This window comes from Sceloporus occidentalis, unplaced genomic scaffold (genome assembly GCF_023333645.1).
Source record: "Sceloporus occidentalis isolate IW3139 unplaced genomic scaffold, rSceOcc1.0.p SCAF_2, whole genome shotgun sequence".
Classification (NCBI taxonomy): domain Eukaryota; kingdom Metazoa; phylum Chordata; class Lepidosauria; order Squamata; family Phrynosomatidae; genus Sceloporus; species Sceloporus occidentalis.
Window position 1 is genome coordinate 5,506,458 of NW_028316982.1, and position 17,201 is coordinate 5,523,658.

A 17,201-nucleotide genomic window follows, 5' to 3' on the forward strand; every position below is an offset into this window, starting at 1 on the left:
TTGAGGTCCTTCCAACTCATGTTCATATGTTGGTAGGCATACTGGCATGACGTAAGGCCCCATGTTTACCTTCTCCTTGAGCTTCACCAGAGCAATGTCATGGTTGTAGTTTCGAATATCAAAGGCCTCATGAAGGATAATCTTCTCCACTGTGCGGTTGACGGCATCCATTCGGTTTCTCACGTCATGGAGACCCAAGTAGACAGTGACATGTTCTTTAGAGACTGGAATGATGGTGTTGTCCCGGCGCTGGGAGCGAAGGACATGAGCAGCAGTCAGGACCCAAGACTCAGAGAGGAGAGCTCCACTACCAAACCACTTATCGTTTGGTACGCGGGATGTGTCCTCCACCACAATGAGCGCCTGCCAGGGGAAAAAGCCGGGTGCTGCGTTTCGTCCACCGATGATGCGCTTGAATAATGTAGGCAGACGGTGGATGGGCTGCCCACAGACTGGGGAAAGAAAACAACAGAGTTGATGGTTAGGCTATGATAGCAGTGCGTTTTCTCAAAATATAACTGAACTGTGACTCAGTAGATTATGCCAATCTTCTCCCTTGTTATTTTGGCCAAAGGTAAAGCCTTAATTTCAACTGTGCACTTGCTTCCTACAGCTGACTCTCCAAGCCAAAGCAATGTTAATTCAACTGTTTTTAATTCTAGTGATGGAAGGAATTCCAGTTTATAATTTCAGTTGACTAATTTAGTTTACTTGCAGAATTTTAAATCCTGAAAGCTTGAATTTTCTTTTTTCTTTTTCTTTTTTTTAAAAAAGTCACATCCCAAGTTTTGGAAGTAAATAGTTTGATCATTCCCCACGTGTCACTCTGGATTTTAATCATACCGAATGTATGCTCATGCAATATGTACAAATCATGCCATCAAATTGGTGAGACCATGCACAGTGGTGAGACCATGCAAAATGTCTGGAAAATCATTGCTTTTCACATTGGAACTGATTTCAAGAAAATACACTATCGTGCTAGCAATGGCCTTTAAGGGCTGCATTGTGTATGTGTGCATAGATCAAAGAAGATAAAAGCTGAATTCAGAATTGTAAAAGGAAAGAAAGCATTGATAGAGTGAATGACTATTTCCTATTTAAGGTCCATGTCAAATTCACTTTTGAATAGTTAAATCAGAACTTGGGAATGTTATCTTTTTGGACTGCAAAATTTTTTCAGAGGGTTTGCTGTGTTAGGGTATCACAGTGAAAATAACACAGGAGATTATCACACAGGGATGAGATCGCTCCCCTGTCCTTATCCCTTCTTTGACTGTGATTTCAAATTTCAGTACTATTGTCCTGTCATTGAAGTGGCACTGCATTAACATGAATTCCCGTTAATGCAAAAAGGGACTATGAAAATCTCCTAATCTCCACATATCATGAACCAGCCTTTGGGATCAATGGGATCTGTTCCCCTGTTGACTGGGAATCAGCTCACTGATGTACCCACTCCTGCTCATGTGAGCGATCTTTGGTATAAGAGGTCCATGCTTCTACCTAGTGCACCAGAGATCGTTCATGGGAGTGGGTGGGACCATCAACCAGCTGCTACTTGATCCATAGCCGAACACAGCCCTGTCAATAGCAGTGGCTGCTTCCCAATGAGTGAGGATTAGAGGGATCAGGATGGGATTCATTGCATAGCTCCATAACTACAGTGTTTACAAAACATAAAATCACTAACAGGGTTTAGGTTTTAGCCTGAATCTGCACTGCAAAAATAATGTGTGGCTTTAACTGCTATGGCTCCATCCTATGGAATCTTGGGATTTGTAGTCTGTTGTGGCATCAGAGCAATCTGACAGGGAAGGCTAAATATCTTACCAAACTACAGTCCATAGCATGGAACTATGGCAGTTAAAATGGTATCAAAGTGCACTATTTCTCCAGTGCAGATTCAGCATTAGTCTTTAAGGTGACACAAGACTCTTTGGATTATAATTCCCACTATCTCCAAGATACTGGTGGCTGCCTCATTCTGCCCCATGGCAGTCTATACATTGGAGTCCTCAGTCAGTGCTAATGAGCTGCAAAGCGATAGGGGAGAATGTGATTTGTAGGGCAGAAGAATGAATCTTCCCCTGAAGTTTAGAACTACAACTCCCACCACCCCAAGTCAACTCAGAGGATGATGGGAGTTGTATTCCAGCCCATCTGGAGAGCACCAGTTCATCAATCAGCTGGGGTAAGTAACATTGGACTAGATCGAGGAACAGGCTGATGCACAAGGCAGGTGCACATATCGTGGATCTTGACATGGATCTTAAGGCTACTGTACATCCCATCATTCCTGTGTCCGGTGGCAGCCTCTTGCTTCCATGTCTGTGGATATGTGAAGCTGCTCTGAGTTTTGAGCCTCAACAATAAAAAAACCTCTCCACTGTGACCTTTAAAGGAGCTGTGTTCTTTTTTCATGGATTTCTAAACATTTTTAATTCTATCGATTGTTTAGTTGGATTTTCAGATAACTCTGATATGTTTTACTGATGTTTTTGCATGCATTTTAGTCTGTATTGGTTTTATTATTTCGCACACCAGCCTGAGTCTCAATTGGGGGTGGGCAGGAAGGAATACAAGAATAAAATAATAAAAACAACAATAGTAAAAGACTTATCCCTCAAATCTGGTCAGCAGCTTGGATAGCTCCTTTAAAGTTCGCACTAAAGCCCAGAGCAGATTCACTGCCCAATGATGTGGAAGTCACCGGCTGGCCCTGCTCATCCACCCCACATCCCATGTACGTTTTAAGCCCCTTGAAGGAAAAGGGACCAGTGGCATAATCTACTGGCAATGATGCACCTGCACCACAGATGATGCTATCCATCATTGCACCCTCAGACATCTGGAATACCTTTGCAAGCTGGGAAAGAAAGTGGTGAACGCCCCACAAACACATGCACTGAGGTGAGGTAGCTGTGCCCTTCCTGTTGCTAGCCAGGAGGGCAACCTTCTTCTTTTGTGATGCCCTAAGCTGGCAATGAAACAGAAGACAGACAAGTTGTACTGCTGTTGTTAGTCATGTGTGCAAGGGAAGGTGGAGCATGGATTCTCTTGAAGTTTTGACACCTTTCACTGTGTCATTGCAAGCAAGGGTGGACCGCAGATGAAAACAGGCAGTGTAATGTTCCCCCACCAGAATATGAACAACGTCATACAAGAAGCAGCAAAACACTAGTGGACACTCAGGTTTTGTATTAGCCAGTATGAAATGTGGACATAAATGTGAAAAATATCTGACAATTACTCTGCCAAGGGAATCACGTAAAGCCCTCACCCGTCTACGTTTTGAACAAATGGACGCAATGATGAAATGGGGAAGATTTTATGGTATCCCAGTTCAAGGAAGATTTAATATCTGTGGAGAGCCAGTTTTAGAGGATTTGGCTCATTATATACTTTAGTACCTGATATATGCTGACATTAGAGAAAGTTACTTAGAGAATTTTTTTAAAAAAATGAAATACTGGGCTATGAAAAAGAAACTGTGGGGATGTACAGACAGCCTTGAAAGGGCAGCATGCAGCCGCACCTGTTTCAGCCAGATTGGGGCCACAGCAATTGCATGCTGCACCCTGATCTGGCCTTTGCAGGGTGTGAAAAGGAGCCACACAAAGCAGCTCCTTTTTGTGCCATGCAAAAGGCGCGATAGTTGCATTGCTGCAGCTTGGCAGTGCTTCTTTGGCAATGCATAATATTACGCAAGCGCTGCAGGAGCGCCATGATGCCGTGCACCACAAGTTGCAGCACGTGGCATCATGCTGCCTTGAGGGTGGAGCCGGGGCATGAGTCGTGGAGACGCTACGCCCCAACTTCACCCCCAAGCCTGCCCAAACTGCCGGTCTGAACAGCCCCTTAGTTACTTGTTACAAAATCATTGAAGCAATATGTGATCCAAAGGGTAGCAGAGTTAAGGCTACCAGGTGTAGAGAAAATAATAAATAAATAAATAAATAAATAAATAAATAAATAAATTTTTATTCACATCCTGCCTCTTTGTTGGTTTGGAGACCATCTAAACCGATATAGAATCCTGAATATATGAGCTTTAAAATGCTTTTGTTAAAACTCAAAGGGTTGATAAGCGCTCTCTCTCTCTCTATTTCTCCCTCTCTCTGTTATTACAATGTGTTTTGTTTTATAATGTAAGATATGTATTTCAAGTCTAGGCTTGTATTTTATTTAGTCAATTCTAACTTTAATTCTTTTAATGTAATAGTAACTGTATGAAAGTTTGGAAGTTCTGTTTGCACTGGTCTTTGGACTGAGCAATAAACTAAACTAACGCTCAGGTTTTGTACCCTTGACTGAGGATGTAGTAGTTACAGCCCCTTTCCATTATTTGATATTAAAATAACTACTTAAAAAGACCCAGATTTTCCAAACCAGAACTAGACTTCCACATATCGACCAGCTTTTCACAGATGTAAACTGGGATGCATGTGGCCAAGCAACCAAATTGGCACGGTTGGAAGGTATGCTTCCAGACCTTAATGGTTACAGACCCCTCTCCCAATTTCTTTTTGTCAGTTTCTATAGCTACCCCAAAATTTTAAGGACAGAAATGAGCTCCTGAATCTGCAGTAGTTGCCTGCTCTGGCCTAAATGAAGCAGCCCAATTCTAGGCATTCTGACTCAAGAACGAAAAGTCTTTCCTTTGTTGAAGGGAACACACTTCTGTCCAAATCACTGGGCCTTGAATAGTAGCTGCACACAAACCATTCAGAAAAGAAGGACACTCCATTGATTTGTTTACTCCGGCCGTGTTGGCTGTGTCCGAAGTCAGTGATCTGCCCCAGAAAGTCCTGCAGGAAATGAGGCTTCCTAGTGACAGGCAGCTGGCTTGAATCAAGCAGGGAGAAGAGGGAAGCACAGCAGAATCCTTTGCTCATCCTCCTGGCCAACTTGCCATGACCTCTGGAAAACTTTCTCTGGGAACTGCTGGCCCCAACTGGATTCCATTAGTACCAGAAGCGGACGGAAAAAGAGCATGTCTCTGGGAACGCCAGATCTTAAGAGGGAGAAGGAAGCTTGTACTCAGCTTTGTGGGTTGCACAAAGCCCAGAGAGACCTTACTTAGAAAAGTTAGCTTCCTCCTTTGCTGAATACAGAATCATAAAGTCTAAGGTTTGGAAGGGGACTCAAGGGCCATCTCTTTCAACTCCTTTCATACACTAGTTGGTGCAAAAGAATATTTGGAAATGTTCTCACTCTCAGCACATCAGGACATCCTCTTGAAAAAATGATGAGCCACAACATTTTAATTTTTTTAAAAATATTAGGTCCTTTGAAAAATTCATTTGGGCAACACACACACACACACACACACACACACACACACACACACACACAATGGCTGGAATCTTGTTGGTGTCACATGAATGAGTGCCCTGCAAAAATGATGGCATGTTGTTGCCCAACGCGGTGTGTGTGCATTCAATGCACCGTTTACCTGTGGTACCATCATTCATACAGATGTACATTTGATTGTGAATTCTGTGGTGCAACATTGCCATTCAACATGCAACTCCTTGTATGGAGATTTATGTCCTGATATAGGTATTTTGCCCTTGTTTATGCTTTTTCCTGTGTATTTTTTTTTCTTCTGTAAAATCTTAGGTTTTATCTTTTTGCATAAAAAGTTTATTTTACTTTTGCCCCAACAGATTTTTTGCAAAGTTCCAAAGACTAAAAAGACAATAAAAGTGCACCAAATAACCCTCTTGTAATCTCACCACATGGAGAGAAAAACCTTTGAAGTTGTTCATGCAAGAATGCACTGTGACACTTTACATCTCTAGGGTGTATCAACAAGCCTTGCCTTCCCACTAGATCAAACTCTGTCATTCATGCCTTGTACTGACACCCATTTATTAGCTAAGGGTGCATTTATGCTGTAGAAATAATGTCTGGCATCTCTTTATGTGCAAAGGCTCCTTCCTATGGAATCCTAGGATTTGTTATTTTTAAAAGGTCTTTAATCTTCTCTCCCAAAAAGTGCTGATGCCTCACCAAACTGCAAATCCTAGGATTCTGTAGGATGGAGCCATAGCAGTTAAACTGGTGTCAAACTGCATTATTTCTACAATGCAGATGCAACCATAGGCTGTGCTGCAGCATCTCGACCGCTAATAATGATAATTTCCCCTATCCCCATATCAATTTCAAACCGATAGAGTCTCAGAGAGCCTTATGACCAGCCCCTAGGATGAAACCCAAAGACCAAAACAGACACCTTTCATGTCTTCGATTCTCATTTTCTACCGAAGAAGAGATCTGTATAAATCAAAAGATCACACCACCTTTAAAATAACGGATTGGAATCAACAGAGAACTGCTGGTGCCAGTGTTGCCCCAGTACAGTCAAGGTACCTGGCTGACAAGTTGGTAGGCGTCTTCCCAGCTCAGCACTCTGCCAAAATCCCTTGGCATCACAGGTGTAGGTACCTGGGGAACAACCAAACAATACTTTGCTGTGAATTTGAAGAAGGCCACCAGGTGGGGCTGTAACAACCTTTCCCCACCTTTTTTAATAGCTGTACTTCCATACAGTGTTTTTATTGCAACAACAGTGGCACCAGTTTACATTGGGATGGGCAACTCCAAGGGAGATGGGCAGCAAGTTTTTGCTCAGGGCATCTATGGGAACCCAAAGGCAGCCAAAGCGACAAACAGTGATGCTATGAAATAAAGAAATAAAACAAAAACAAAAATGAACAAACAAACCCCCAAAGTGACCCAAATTCCCTTTTGGTTCTCAAAAATGGAAGATGCTAACAGTCCAAGACAGCCTTGAAAATTGTTTCCAAGATGAATTGCAGGGTTGGCGGATAACGACTAGTTTTTAATTTAATTAAAAAAAACTGTTTAAATTATTTTGTTTTGTTCAAATTTTATTTTATTTTCTTTTTTGCATTAATGTGTAGGACTACATCAACATAGGGCTAAAATCAGAAAATCAAGTTGAAAAATGCAGGTCAGATGTTACAGCCACTGGCTTAAATAATAACTGTTCTTTTAAAAAGGGCTCTTTTAAAACAAATTGTTTTGATTGAACTGAAGGATTTGTTTGTGGATGGCATTTCTTCCGTTATAAAATAAAGTGAGTAAAAAGAAGCAACAGACACTGGATACTGGTGTAAACACGAACAACTGCCAATAAACTGTAAAAGTTGAGTTGTGATGGTGTACGTCTTATACAAAAAGCTATGAAACATTCTTAAAGACATGGGAGTGCCACTACATTTGATGAGACATCTGTGCTTAGAACAATAGGCTACTGTAAGAACAGAAAAGGCCGAAACAAAATGGTTTCCATTTGGCAAAGGGGTCAAGGATATTATCACTCTATTTATTCAACCTGTATGCAGAAAATATCATACAAAGAGCAGGCTTAGACAGAGAAGAAGGAGGAGTAAAGGATAGGAGAGAGGAATATCGACAATCCAAGATATGCAGATGACACCATACTACTCCATCATGGACTTGGAACAACTACTAAGCAAAGTCAAGGAAGAAAGGGCAAAGGCAGGCTTGTTACCAAACATAAAGAAAAGAAAAATAATGACCATGGAGCACCTACATAGACAATGAAGAAATCAAAGTAGTTAAAGAGTTCCCATACCTTGGATCTAACACTGATCAGAATAGAGAGTGCAGTCAAGAAATCAGAAGACCAGGAATAGGAAGGGCAGTGTTGAAAGAACTAGACAAGATCATAAAGCATAAAGATATACAACTGAATACTAAAGTTAGAATCGTCCAATCCATTGTATTTCCCATCACCATGTACGGATATGAGAGTTAAACAGTGAAGAAAGCAGATAGGAAGAAAATTAATTCATTTGAGATATGGTGCTGGAAAAGGGTGCTGAGGATACTATGGATGGCCAAAAAGACAAACAAATAGGATATTGAACAGATCAAGCCAGAAATCTCCCTGGAAGCCAAGATTATTAAATTTAGGCAGTTGTGCTTTGGCCCCATCATGAGAAACCATGAATCATTGGAAAAGATAATAATGCTAGGAAAGCTAGAGTGCAGTAGAAAGAGAGGAACACTGCAAATCAGAGGGATAGACCAAATTAGAGAGGGCATGGGCCTGAATTTACAGGACCTGAGTAGAGCCCCGGAAGACAGGGGATCTTGGAGATGTCTCATCCGCAGGGTCACCATGAGTTGAGGCTGACTTAAGAGCAGCTAACAACAAACAACAATGCCATCATAATTCATGAAGAAGATGCCAGCTGCAATGTACCTTCCATGCTGGCTGGATCTCCAAGGCAGCCGGTCTTACCTGTGATGTTGGGCACCATCTGGTAGTAAGGATGCTGGCAGGAATACTGGATCACTGACTGGTATGTCGTCAGGTTGTTTGGTGTGGAGAAGGTCACAAAGCCATGGTCCAGCCTGGGTGGCATCTGGCAGTCTGCAACTAGAAAGCCGAGCAGAAAAGACAGAAAATGTCAAATGTGTGCATTTTTGAGGCAAGGTGTGCTTTCCTTTGCAGTGAATCTTGGGCATTGTGAAAGAGATAATTTTGGCAAGAACTTACAAGCACCCATGTCAATTTCTACACCAATGCTGCTTTTAATGATCACCACAAGATCTGCTGGTAATACTATATTTGGGGCAATGATGGGGCAAACATGCCCTTCATGCTGTATTTTTTGTGGGTATATTCTGAACATACCACCATTGGATGTGCTGAATATTGGCTTCCCCTATTTACAGTGGTACAGACTAACACTACATTACATTTCAGATTTAAATGGCCCATGTTTCTCTTCCTGTGCATCAGCCTATTACGACTCCCACACAGAACTGCACAATGATGATTGCTGAGAATATGGATGAAAAACAGACCAATTTCTTTCAAATAAAATAGTGACTTTGTTCCAAATATGGATCTTTCACTTCTGCTCGGGAGCTGAGTAAGCACCTTTGAGTTGAGAAAGAAATTGGCTATTTTTTATTTGTTGCTAACAAACCATAGGTAAGATCATCCATTAAGAAGATGAAGGATAACTTTACACTCACGGATGATTGTGTGTTGATACTGCATTAGTGAAAATTGGACACTGAAGAAAGCTGAGAGGAAGACAATCAACTCATTTGACATGTAGCACTGGAGGAGAGTTCTGCTAATACCATGGACTGTCAAATAGGAAAGTGAATAGATCAAACCTGAATTTCCACTAGAATCAAAGATGACTAAACTAAGGCTGTCATACTTTGGACTTTCATGAGATGACGTGACTCCTTAGAAAAGACAATACAGGTTGATTCTTCCTTATCTGAAATGCTTAGGACCAAAAATGTTTTAGAGTTTGGATTTTTTTTCCAGATTTTGGCATATTTGTATATATGAATAATGAGATATCTTGGAAACTGGACCCACATCTAGACATTAAATTCATTTATGTTTTGTATATACTTCATACCCATAGTCTGGTGGTAATTTTATACACAATACAGTGGTTCCTTAGTATCAGCAGGGGTTTGATTGCAAGACCCCCTGTAGATAAGTCCCATTATATTCAATGATGTAGTAAAATGGTGCTCCTTATATTAAATAGCCAAATTAAGGTTTGCTTTTTGGAATTTATAGAGTTTTGGAATATTTTCAAGCCATGGATAGTTGTATCCATGGATAAAGAATCAGTGGACATAGAGGGCTGACTGTGTTCTAAAATAATTGTGTGCATGAAGCAGAGTTTGTATACACTGAACAATCAGAAAGCAAAGACCCAGCACCTTTGTGGGCAATTTCAGATTTTGGAATATTTCAGGTTTTGTAATTTTAAGTAAGAGAGACGTAACCTGTAATGCAGCAAGAAGGCAGTAGGAAAAGAGGGAGATTGTACTGTAAGTGGATTATTTCAATCAAGGAAGCCACAGCTGTCCTGAGTTTGCAAGACTGGAGCAAGGTAGTTGATGACAGAGTAATGTAGAAGTCTGTCATTCATAGGGCCATCATAAATCAAAGCCAACTTGACAGCAAATAACAACAACATTAGTGAGTTGAAACATTGCACGACTTAATATGCAACCTAGGGTGCATGTACACAGTAGAAATAATGCAGTTTGATATCAGTTTAAACTGTCATGGCCCCATCCTACAGAATCCTGAGATTTGTAGTTTGCTGAGACACCAATAGCAATAGCAATAGCATTTACATTTCTATACCCCTTCATAGTGAATTCATCACTCTCTAAACAGTTTACAATCTGTAAGCCAATTGCTCCCAACAAGCTGGGTACTCATTTTACTGGCTGATGAAAGGATGGAAGGCTGAATCAACCTTGGGGCCCTGGCATCGAACTCACAACTTTGTGGCTGCAGTACCAGCATTTAACTGCTGTGCTGCCAGGGCACTATTTGGAAGAGAGGGCTAAAGACCTTGTAAAACTACAAACCTCAGAATTCTATAGGATGGATCTACAGCACTTAAAGTGGTGTCAAAACTGTGTTATTTTTACAATGTAGATTCACCCCAATTGTGGAATGGATGCTTGCAATGCACACTGCCACCTCATGTGCTTCTGCAGTTCTGAAATGTATACAGACTTCTGCACTGGGTAGAAATGTCCAAATGCTCCTTTAGGATATGAGTATCATGCACTAACAGGATGACTGCCGGTCTGGTCTTGCCTTTCCTGTTAATAAACACAGCTGGGGAAAAGCAACCAGGGACTGGGAAATGCTGGAAATGATAGGAAAGGCCAGCTCACTTGACCACATGGATTTCTAGAAGCTAGGGAAATCTCGCTTGTGCAAGAGGGAACAGTTTCCAGAGCCTGATAACTATTATCAGTGCAGTTTGCCTTGATAAGATTTTGGTACATATCCAAAGGCAAGCGGGAAAAGTTGAATGTTTGTGCAGAGATCGGAAAAGTTACTTTTTTGGACCCAGACTTCCCAATCCCTAAGTTAGCATGGCCAGTTGCAAGGATGCTAGGCTTTGTAGTCTCCACAACTGGATTCCGGGGGGGGGGGGGGGGTTTGAGAGATGCAGTTCACAATCCTCGTTCTGCCTGTTATGCAAGGAAGGGAGATCTTGCTCAGCTGCTTCACAGAGCAGCTCACCTTCGGACTGAAGATCCAGCATGCTGTTCAAAATAGGAGCAATTGTGGGAAAGAATAATATTACACATTATAGGTGGAAGCTCTGAGAATGAGGTTTAAGACCTGCTGGGAAGCTTTCAATTTTTTGATGTGTTTTTTTTTTTTGGGGGGGTGTGTGTGATTTCCTCTCTTTCAGAATAGGTTTGGGGTAAAGTGCGAGTTTCAGCAATGAATAATGTTTTGGGGTGGGATTTCCCCCAATTTTGTTTGTCTCTGCACTTTGGAAGGTGAAAGGACTGCACCCTCCAGTTAGAAACCAAAACCTGGAGGGCTAAAGTTTGGTAGGACTTCAGCCTCTACATTTAGAGATGGTGGCTTGGAGCCCACGTTTGGGTTGCATAGCATAAATCTCCACCTTGCATTGTGCAAGCCTTGTGTTGAATGGCAGTGTTGGGCAATGGATATGTGCCAGAGAACACTCATTATCCTACTGAAGGTGAATCTGCATGCATCAACCCTGCTTCTGCAGCCTTGACCCAAAATGCAGACATTCTGCCTTGGAAAAATGTCAAACTGCTTCCACATGGAAACCTAACATATGTGTAAGACAAAAATGGTATTCTATCCAAGGACTCCAAAGGTATATCTATACAGTGGAAGGAAATAAAGCAGTTTGACACCACTTTAACGGCTATGACTTTCCCCCATAGAATCTTCAGATTTGTAGCTGGGTGAAGCACCAGAGCTCTCTGATAGACCAGGCTGGATACTTCACCAACTTACAAATCCCAGGATTCCACAGGATAACACCATGGCAGTTAAAGTTATATGAAGCTGTTTTATTTCTGCAGTGTGGAAGAACTCTCAGATTATGGAATGGCCTGCCGGATGAGATCTGTCACATTACCACCTTAAACAGCTTTAAAAAGCTGTTAAAGATGGATTTCTTCCAGCAGGCCTTTCCTGAATAGATTCCTGGTCACCCAAAAGGCTTAACTTGTTATACCCTGACTTTTGCTGCAGTTATTGTTTGTTTCTTTGGCGTGTTACAGACACGCCTAAAGTACGTACCATGTACGTACTAGGGTTGCCCGGGGGTGTCTCTTCCAGACGCCCCCAACCCTAGTATGTACACGGTACGTACAAAATGGCAGCGCCCATTCTACATGGGCGCCACCATTAGGACATCACGAACGCGCTGCCTCCAAACAGGGCGGCGCGGACGTGATGTCCTTGCACTGCGCAAGGAGGCCTGGGATGCCCTTTTCACGGCCAGCAAGGAGCTCCGAAATGGAGCTCCTTCTAGGATTTGCGTCACTGGTGCAGCCTTTAGATGGCTGCGCCAGTGATGCAAGGCAGAAAGGGGCCGAGCGGCCCTGAGGCCCCGATCCAGCGGGGAAAGGGCCGGATACAGGCCGCCCCAAACGGGTGGTCTGTAACGCGCCCCTGACTATTATTTTATGTTATGTTTTAAATTGTAATTTGTTAATTGTATTTTAGGGGGTGGGTGGGATCTTGGGATATGGCAATGTATGTTTTAATGTTGTAAGCTTCCCTGGTGGTGTTTCACAGAGGGGCAGGATAAAAATTATTATTATTATTATTATTATTATTATTATTATTATTATTATTACAGTCAGAAGAGGCCTGGAGAAAGTGGCTGACATCCTTTTAGTGACACATGCCAGTATAAATCCACTTTATGCTTACATATGTATTTTTTAGGTCATTGTGGAGGTTGGTATTCTCTCCCTCCTTTGTCAACATCCAAAGCACAATCCCACCTCCAGGCTCACCATTGCAGTAGTCCACTCTCCACAGCTATGTCATTGCTCCTGGAGAGTTAAAGGGATTAGGGAAGTGTCTGGTGATGTCCCCAAAGACTGAGGACATCATCTGCTGAGACTTCTTGGCTTATCTTGGCAGAAGATTTCCTCAGTTTGCATTTGGTGATGGGGACACAGCCACATATTTCTCCACCAGCATCAGAAAGATGGCAGTGTGTGTGTGTGTGGGGGGGGGGGGGTCACGTAATAAAATACTGTGCAACAGCATCCTGTATCCAGTTCTGGGTTCCCCCAGTTCAGGAAGGATGTTGACAAGATGAAATGTGTCCAAAGGAAGGCCACCAAAATGGTGGTCTGGAAACCATCAAGCCTTATGAGGAGTGGCTTAGGAAGTTGGGTATGTTTAGCCTGGAGAAGAGAAGGCTTAAGAGGGGACATAATGGCCATGTTTAAATATTTGAAGGGATGTCATGTTGAGGAAGGAGCAAACTTGTTTTCAGCTGCTCCAGAGACTAAGGTCCAAAACATAATGCAGAAATAATCCAGTTTGAGACTGCTTTAAGTGCCCTGGCTCAGTGCTAGGGGATTTGTTTTATGAGACATTTAGCCTTCTCTGTCTGAGAGCTCTGGTGCCACAAGAAACTACAATTCCCAGGATTCCCTAGCGCTGAGCATTTAAAGTGGTCTCAAACTGGATTATTTCTGCACTGTGTTTTGGACCTAAGTCACAGAGCAATGGATTCAAATTACAGGAAAAGAGATTCCACCTAAACATTCAGAAGAACTTCCTGATAGTAAGAGCTGTTGCATAGTGGAATATGCTGTATCAGAGTATTCTCAGTGAAGTCTCCTTCTTTGGAAGTTTTTAACCAGAGACTGGATGGCCATCTGTCACAGGGAGTGCTTTAATGTGTTGTCTTGGCAGAATGGGGCTGGATTGGATGGCTCTTGTGGTCTTTTCCATCCCTAGGATTCTATGATTCCAAATGGTGAATCCTGGGAGTGGTGATAGGAGAACTGTAGCATAGATCTGCATGCAGAACTCTCACACTGTGCTCAACAATGTAGGATGTTACCTACAGAGAGTAAACTGGCAGGGATGGGCAGCCATGGAAACAGCAAAAGCTTGTAAAGAAGGTCAAGAATGGCTCCCATCAGCCTGATGAGTCCATCCCACGTCTTGCTAATATGACCAAACTATTAATTTTTAGAGCGCAACTCCCATCTCTGAGTAATCTCTGTGCCTCTGTGTTTTTTGACTTGAGGAGGCTGTATTTGTCGTCATTCAGTCAAGAGAAACAGATGGGCTACGATGTGTCATGAAACTTGGGAAGGAGGAGGGCCTGTTTTTGCTGTCTGAGAAATCCCCCGTGTATCTTTCGAGAGATGGGTTTGCATTGTGAGAGAGGTGACAGCTTTGCACAGTGGGCCAAGCAGATGGTGCATGAGCCGTATTTACTCCTCCACCGCCTCCAGATGTCAAGTGGAAAATCCTAAGGCTGGAAGCATGAATGTGTTTGCAGACACCTTAAGGCACACTGCAGAACCTGCCCCACATTCTAGCTAATGCAAATTGCTGACACTGCCAGAAGTGATGCTTATAAATGGGACCATCATGCTCTAGCTAGGGAAGGGAGTGGTGTCAAAACTGCATTATTTCTGCAGTGCAGATGCAGTCCTAGTCGACTTGCCTTATTGCATGAGAAAGGAAAGACAAACTGGATCAGGAGAGTAGCGGCTTTCTCCATGCTTCTCTGTATCTTGTCATAGCACTTCCATTCCCTTCCTGAGGAAGATGGTGGTAAAAACATGTCTTTTGTTAAGCTGGAAAAATCAGTTTGGCAAAAGGCATGCTTTTATGACAGTCTCCCTCCGGAAAGAGAATGGAAGTGCTCAGACAGCATGCAGAGAGGCAAGGTGGAAGCCAATAATCTCCTGATCAGTTTCAGTTTTATTTTTTTCTTGAGAACAGACCTTTAGTCATTTCTCGTTTTTTGACTGCAGTTTCCATTTTGATTAAGGATTGAGCCTAGATACAGGAAATTCAGTGTCTCTGCCATCTACCTTCAGGTTATATAAATAATCTGTGGTCATTATTTTTGTTTTCTTTATATTCAGCTGTAAACCTGTTGTAACTCTTTTGACTGAGCTTAAATCCTTTTGTTATCCCAAACTAGAGTAAACCTATGGAATCAACTGTATTTACTTAATGTTGAGTCATCATTCAACAATGGATTGAAAAGGGTCTACTCTAGTGGCAATTAACCAACAGGATTCCAGGTACGCAGTTGGGCATTCATTATGTGCCTTTCAGCATGATTCTGTGGTGACTGTCTAGCAGAAATATAGCATTTATTCATTATCTGCAGTTTTTGCTATCTGTGGTAAGTCTGGTAATGTATCCCAACAAATATGGGGATCGCACTGTACATATTTGTTGACACAAATATATGGTGTCATGTATTTCCATGTACTGACACTTTAAAACAGGGATGGGAATCATGTGGCCCTCCAGATATTGTTGGACTGCAAGTCCCAGTAGCCCTAGACCACACAGTGAAGAGTGAACAGTGCTGGGAATTGCAATGCAAGAACATTTGGAGGTGTGCATTATTCACACTTGTGCTTTGAAAAGTTAATAGTAGAGGTCTTACTGGTGCAGAATCCATGTTGGTTCTCCTTCTTGCCCTTCTATGCACTTGATCATTTTTATATTTTACAACCAGCTCCATCAACACAGCTGGAACAGGCATTAAGCTAACCAGTCTGTAGCTTTCTGGCATCCTCATGGTTTCCCTTTATTTATTCCCTTTATTTATTTTTAAAATGATGTTACATTGACAACTCTCCAGTCTTCTACGGAAAGATCCACCATTTTTTGTTCATCAACCAGGAATTACCCATTTCAGCTCTTTAAATCTCAGATGGATATAATTTGGAGTCAGTAATTTATTTGAAATTTGATCACTAGGCCCAGAACTTCATATTTTGTCAACTCTGTTTATCCCAAGTGCATGGAGCAGAGGGCTTTCCTAAAAATACTTCGATCTAATCTACATCATCACCAGTGAAGAGAGAAGCAACAAAATCATTTACCTTCTCTGCAATTTCCTTATCATCCTTTAGTTCTCCTTTAACTTTTTCATCATTCAGGGCTCCTGCTGCCTCCCTAGCCATACCAATGCATTTAATAATTGACACATACCCATTTCTATGTGTTTTTAGGTTTTGTGATAAAGCCAGTCATTGTTGGTTTCCAAAACTCCATCCCAGCACCCCATGTTTTGTATTGAGACCCCTTCTGGGCCATGATGTAAATGTGAGATAGAATGCTATTGTACCAAGTTTATGCAGCAAGGTTAAGATGCTTGCAAGTTAGGCTTATTTTTGTGTAGTCGTACAGCTAGGATGTTGGCAGAGAAGACCTGCATATTTCACTGTACTTATGGATTTTTTGTGGGATCCTGGGACCATACACTCGAGGATGGAGGATCACATTGATGATGGAGCAAGCTTGTTTTCTGCTGCTCCAGAGACTAGAACAGGGAACAATGAATACAAGCTACAGGAAAAGAGATTCCACCTAAACATTTGGAGGAAAATCTTGACAGTAAGAACTGTTTGATGGTGGAACACACTCCCTCGGAGGGTGGTGGAGTCTCCTTCTTTGGAGGTCTTTAAACAGAGGCTGGATGGCCATCTGTTGGGGATGCTTTGATTGTGAATTCCTGCATGGCAGACTGGGGTTGGACTGGATGGCCCTTGGGGTCTCTTCCAACTCTATGATTCAATGGCGGGATACATACTGCCATTTAGTACGTATAGAATACGTACTAGGGTTAGGAAGGGGCGGTGCTTCCGCACCCCCCTAACCCTAGTACATATTCTATACGTACAAGATGGCGGTGCCCCTTCCACATGGGCGCCGCCATCTTTGCGTATCGGACGCTGAGCGTCCGTACGCGTCGCGCCGCTTGTGACGTAGCGAGCGCGCCCCTGGCGCCTCGCTACGTCGCAAACGCGACGGTAAAAGAAGCTCCATTTTGGAGCTTCTTTTTCGGTCCGCGCGGGAGTCGGGCCGTCTGAAGGCTCCGGCTCCCCCGCGGACCTACTGGCGGCGGCGGCAGACCGCCGCAAAGCGGCGGTATGTACCCCGCCAATGATTCTAAAAGGAATTTATTCCACCTGAAAGTGCAGCTGGCATTCTGTGACTTATGCATGTGTAAATTCCCTTGCCTACATGGTTGTACTTTTTGGACATAGTCTGACACCTCTTAGAATTATAGAACCCTAGTGTTAGAAGAGATTCCAAGGGGCATCTATGTCTTTCTGCCATGCAG

At 42.6% G+C, this 17,201-nt stretch overlaps 1 protein-coding gene across 1 annotated transcript in view; it reads right to left on the bottom strand.

The window, feature by feature from the left end:
- Window positions 1-17,201, bottom strand: part of MASP1 (MBL associated serine protease 1) — a 90,393-nt gene that overhangs the window by 17,528 nt on the left and 55,664 nt on the right. Inside the window, exons 9-10 of the mRNA XM_089508671.1 lie at window positions 8,303-8,440; window positions 6,379-6,453 (exon numbers count right to left, since the gene is read on the bottom strand). Of these exons, the coding sequence (XP_089364797.1) occupies window positions 6,379-6,453; window positions 8,303-8,440 (213 nt within the window). The remainder of the gene's footprint in view (window positions 1-6,378; window positions 6,454-8,302; window positions 8,441-17,201) is intronic.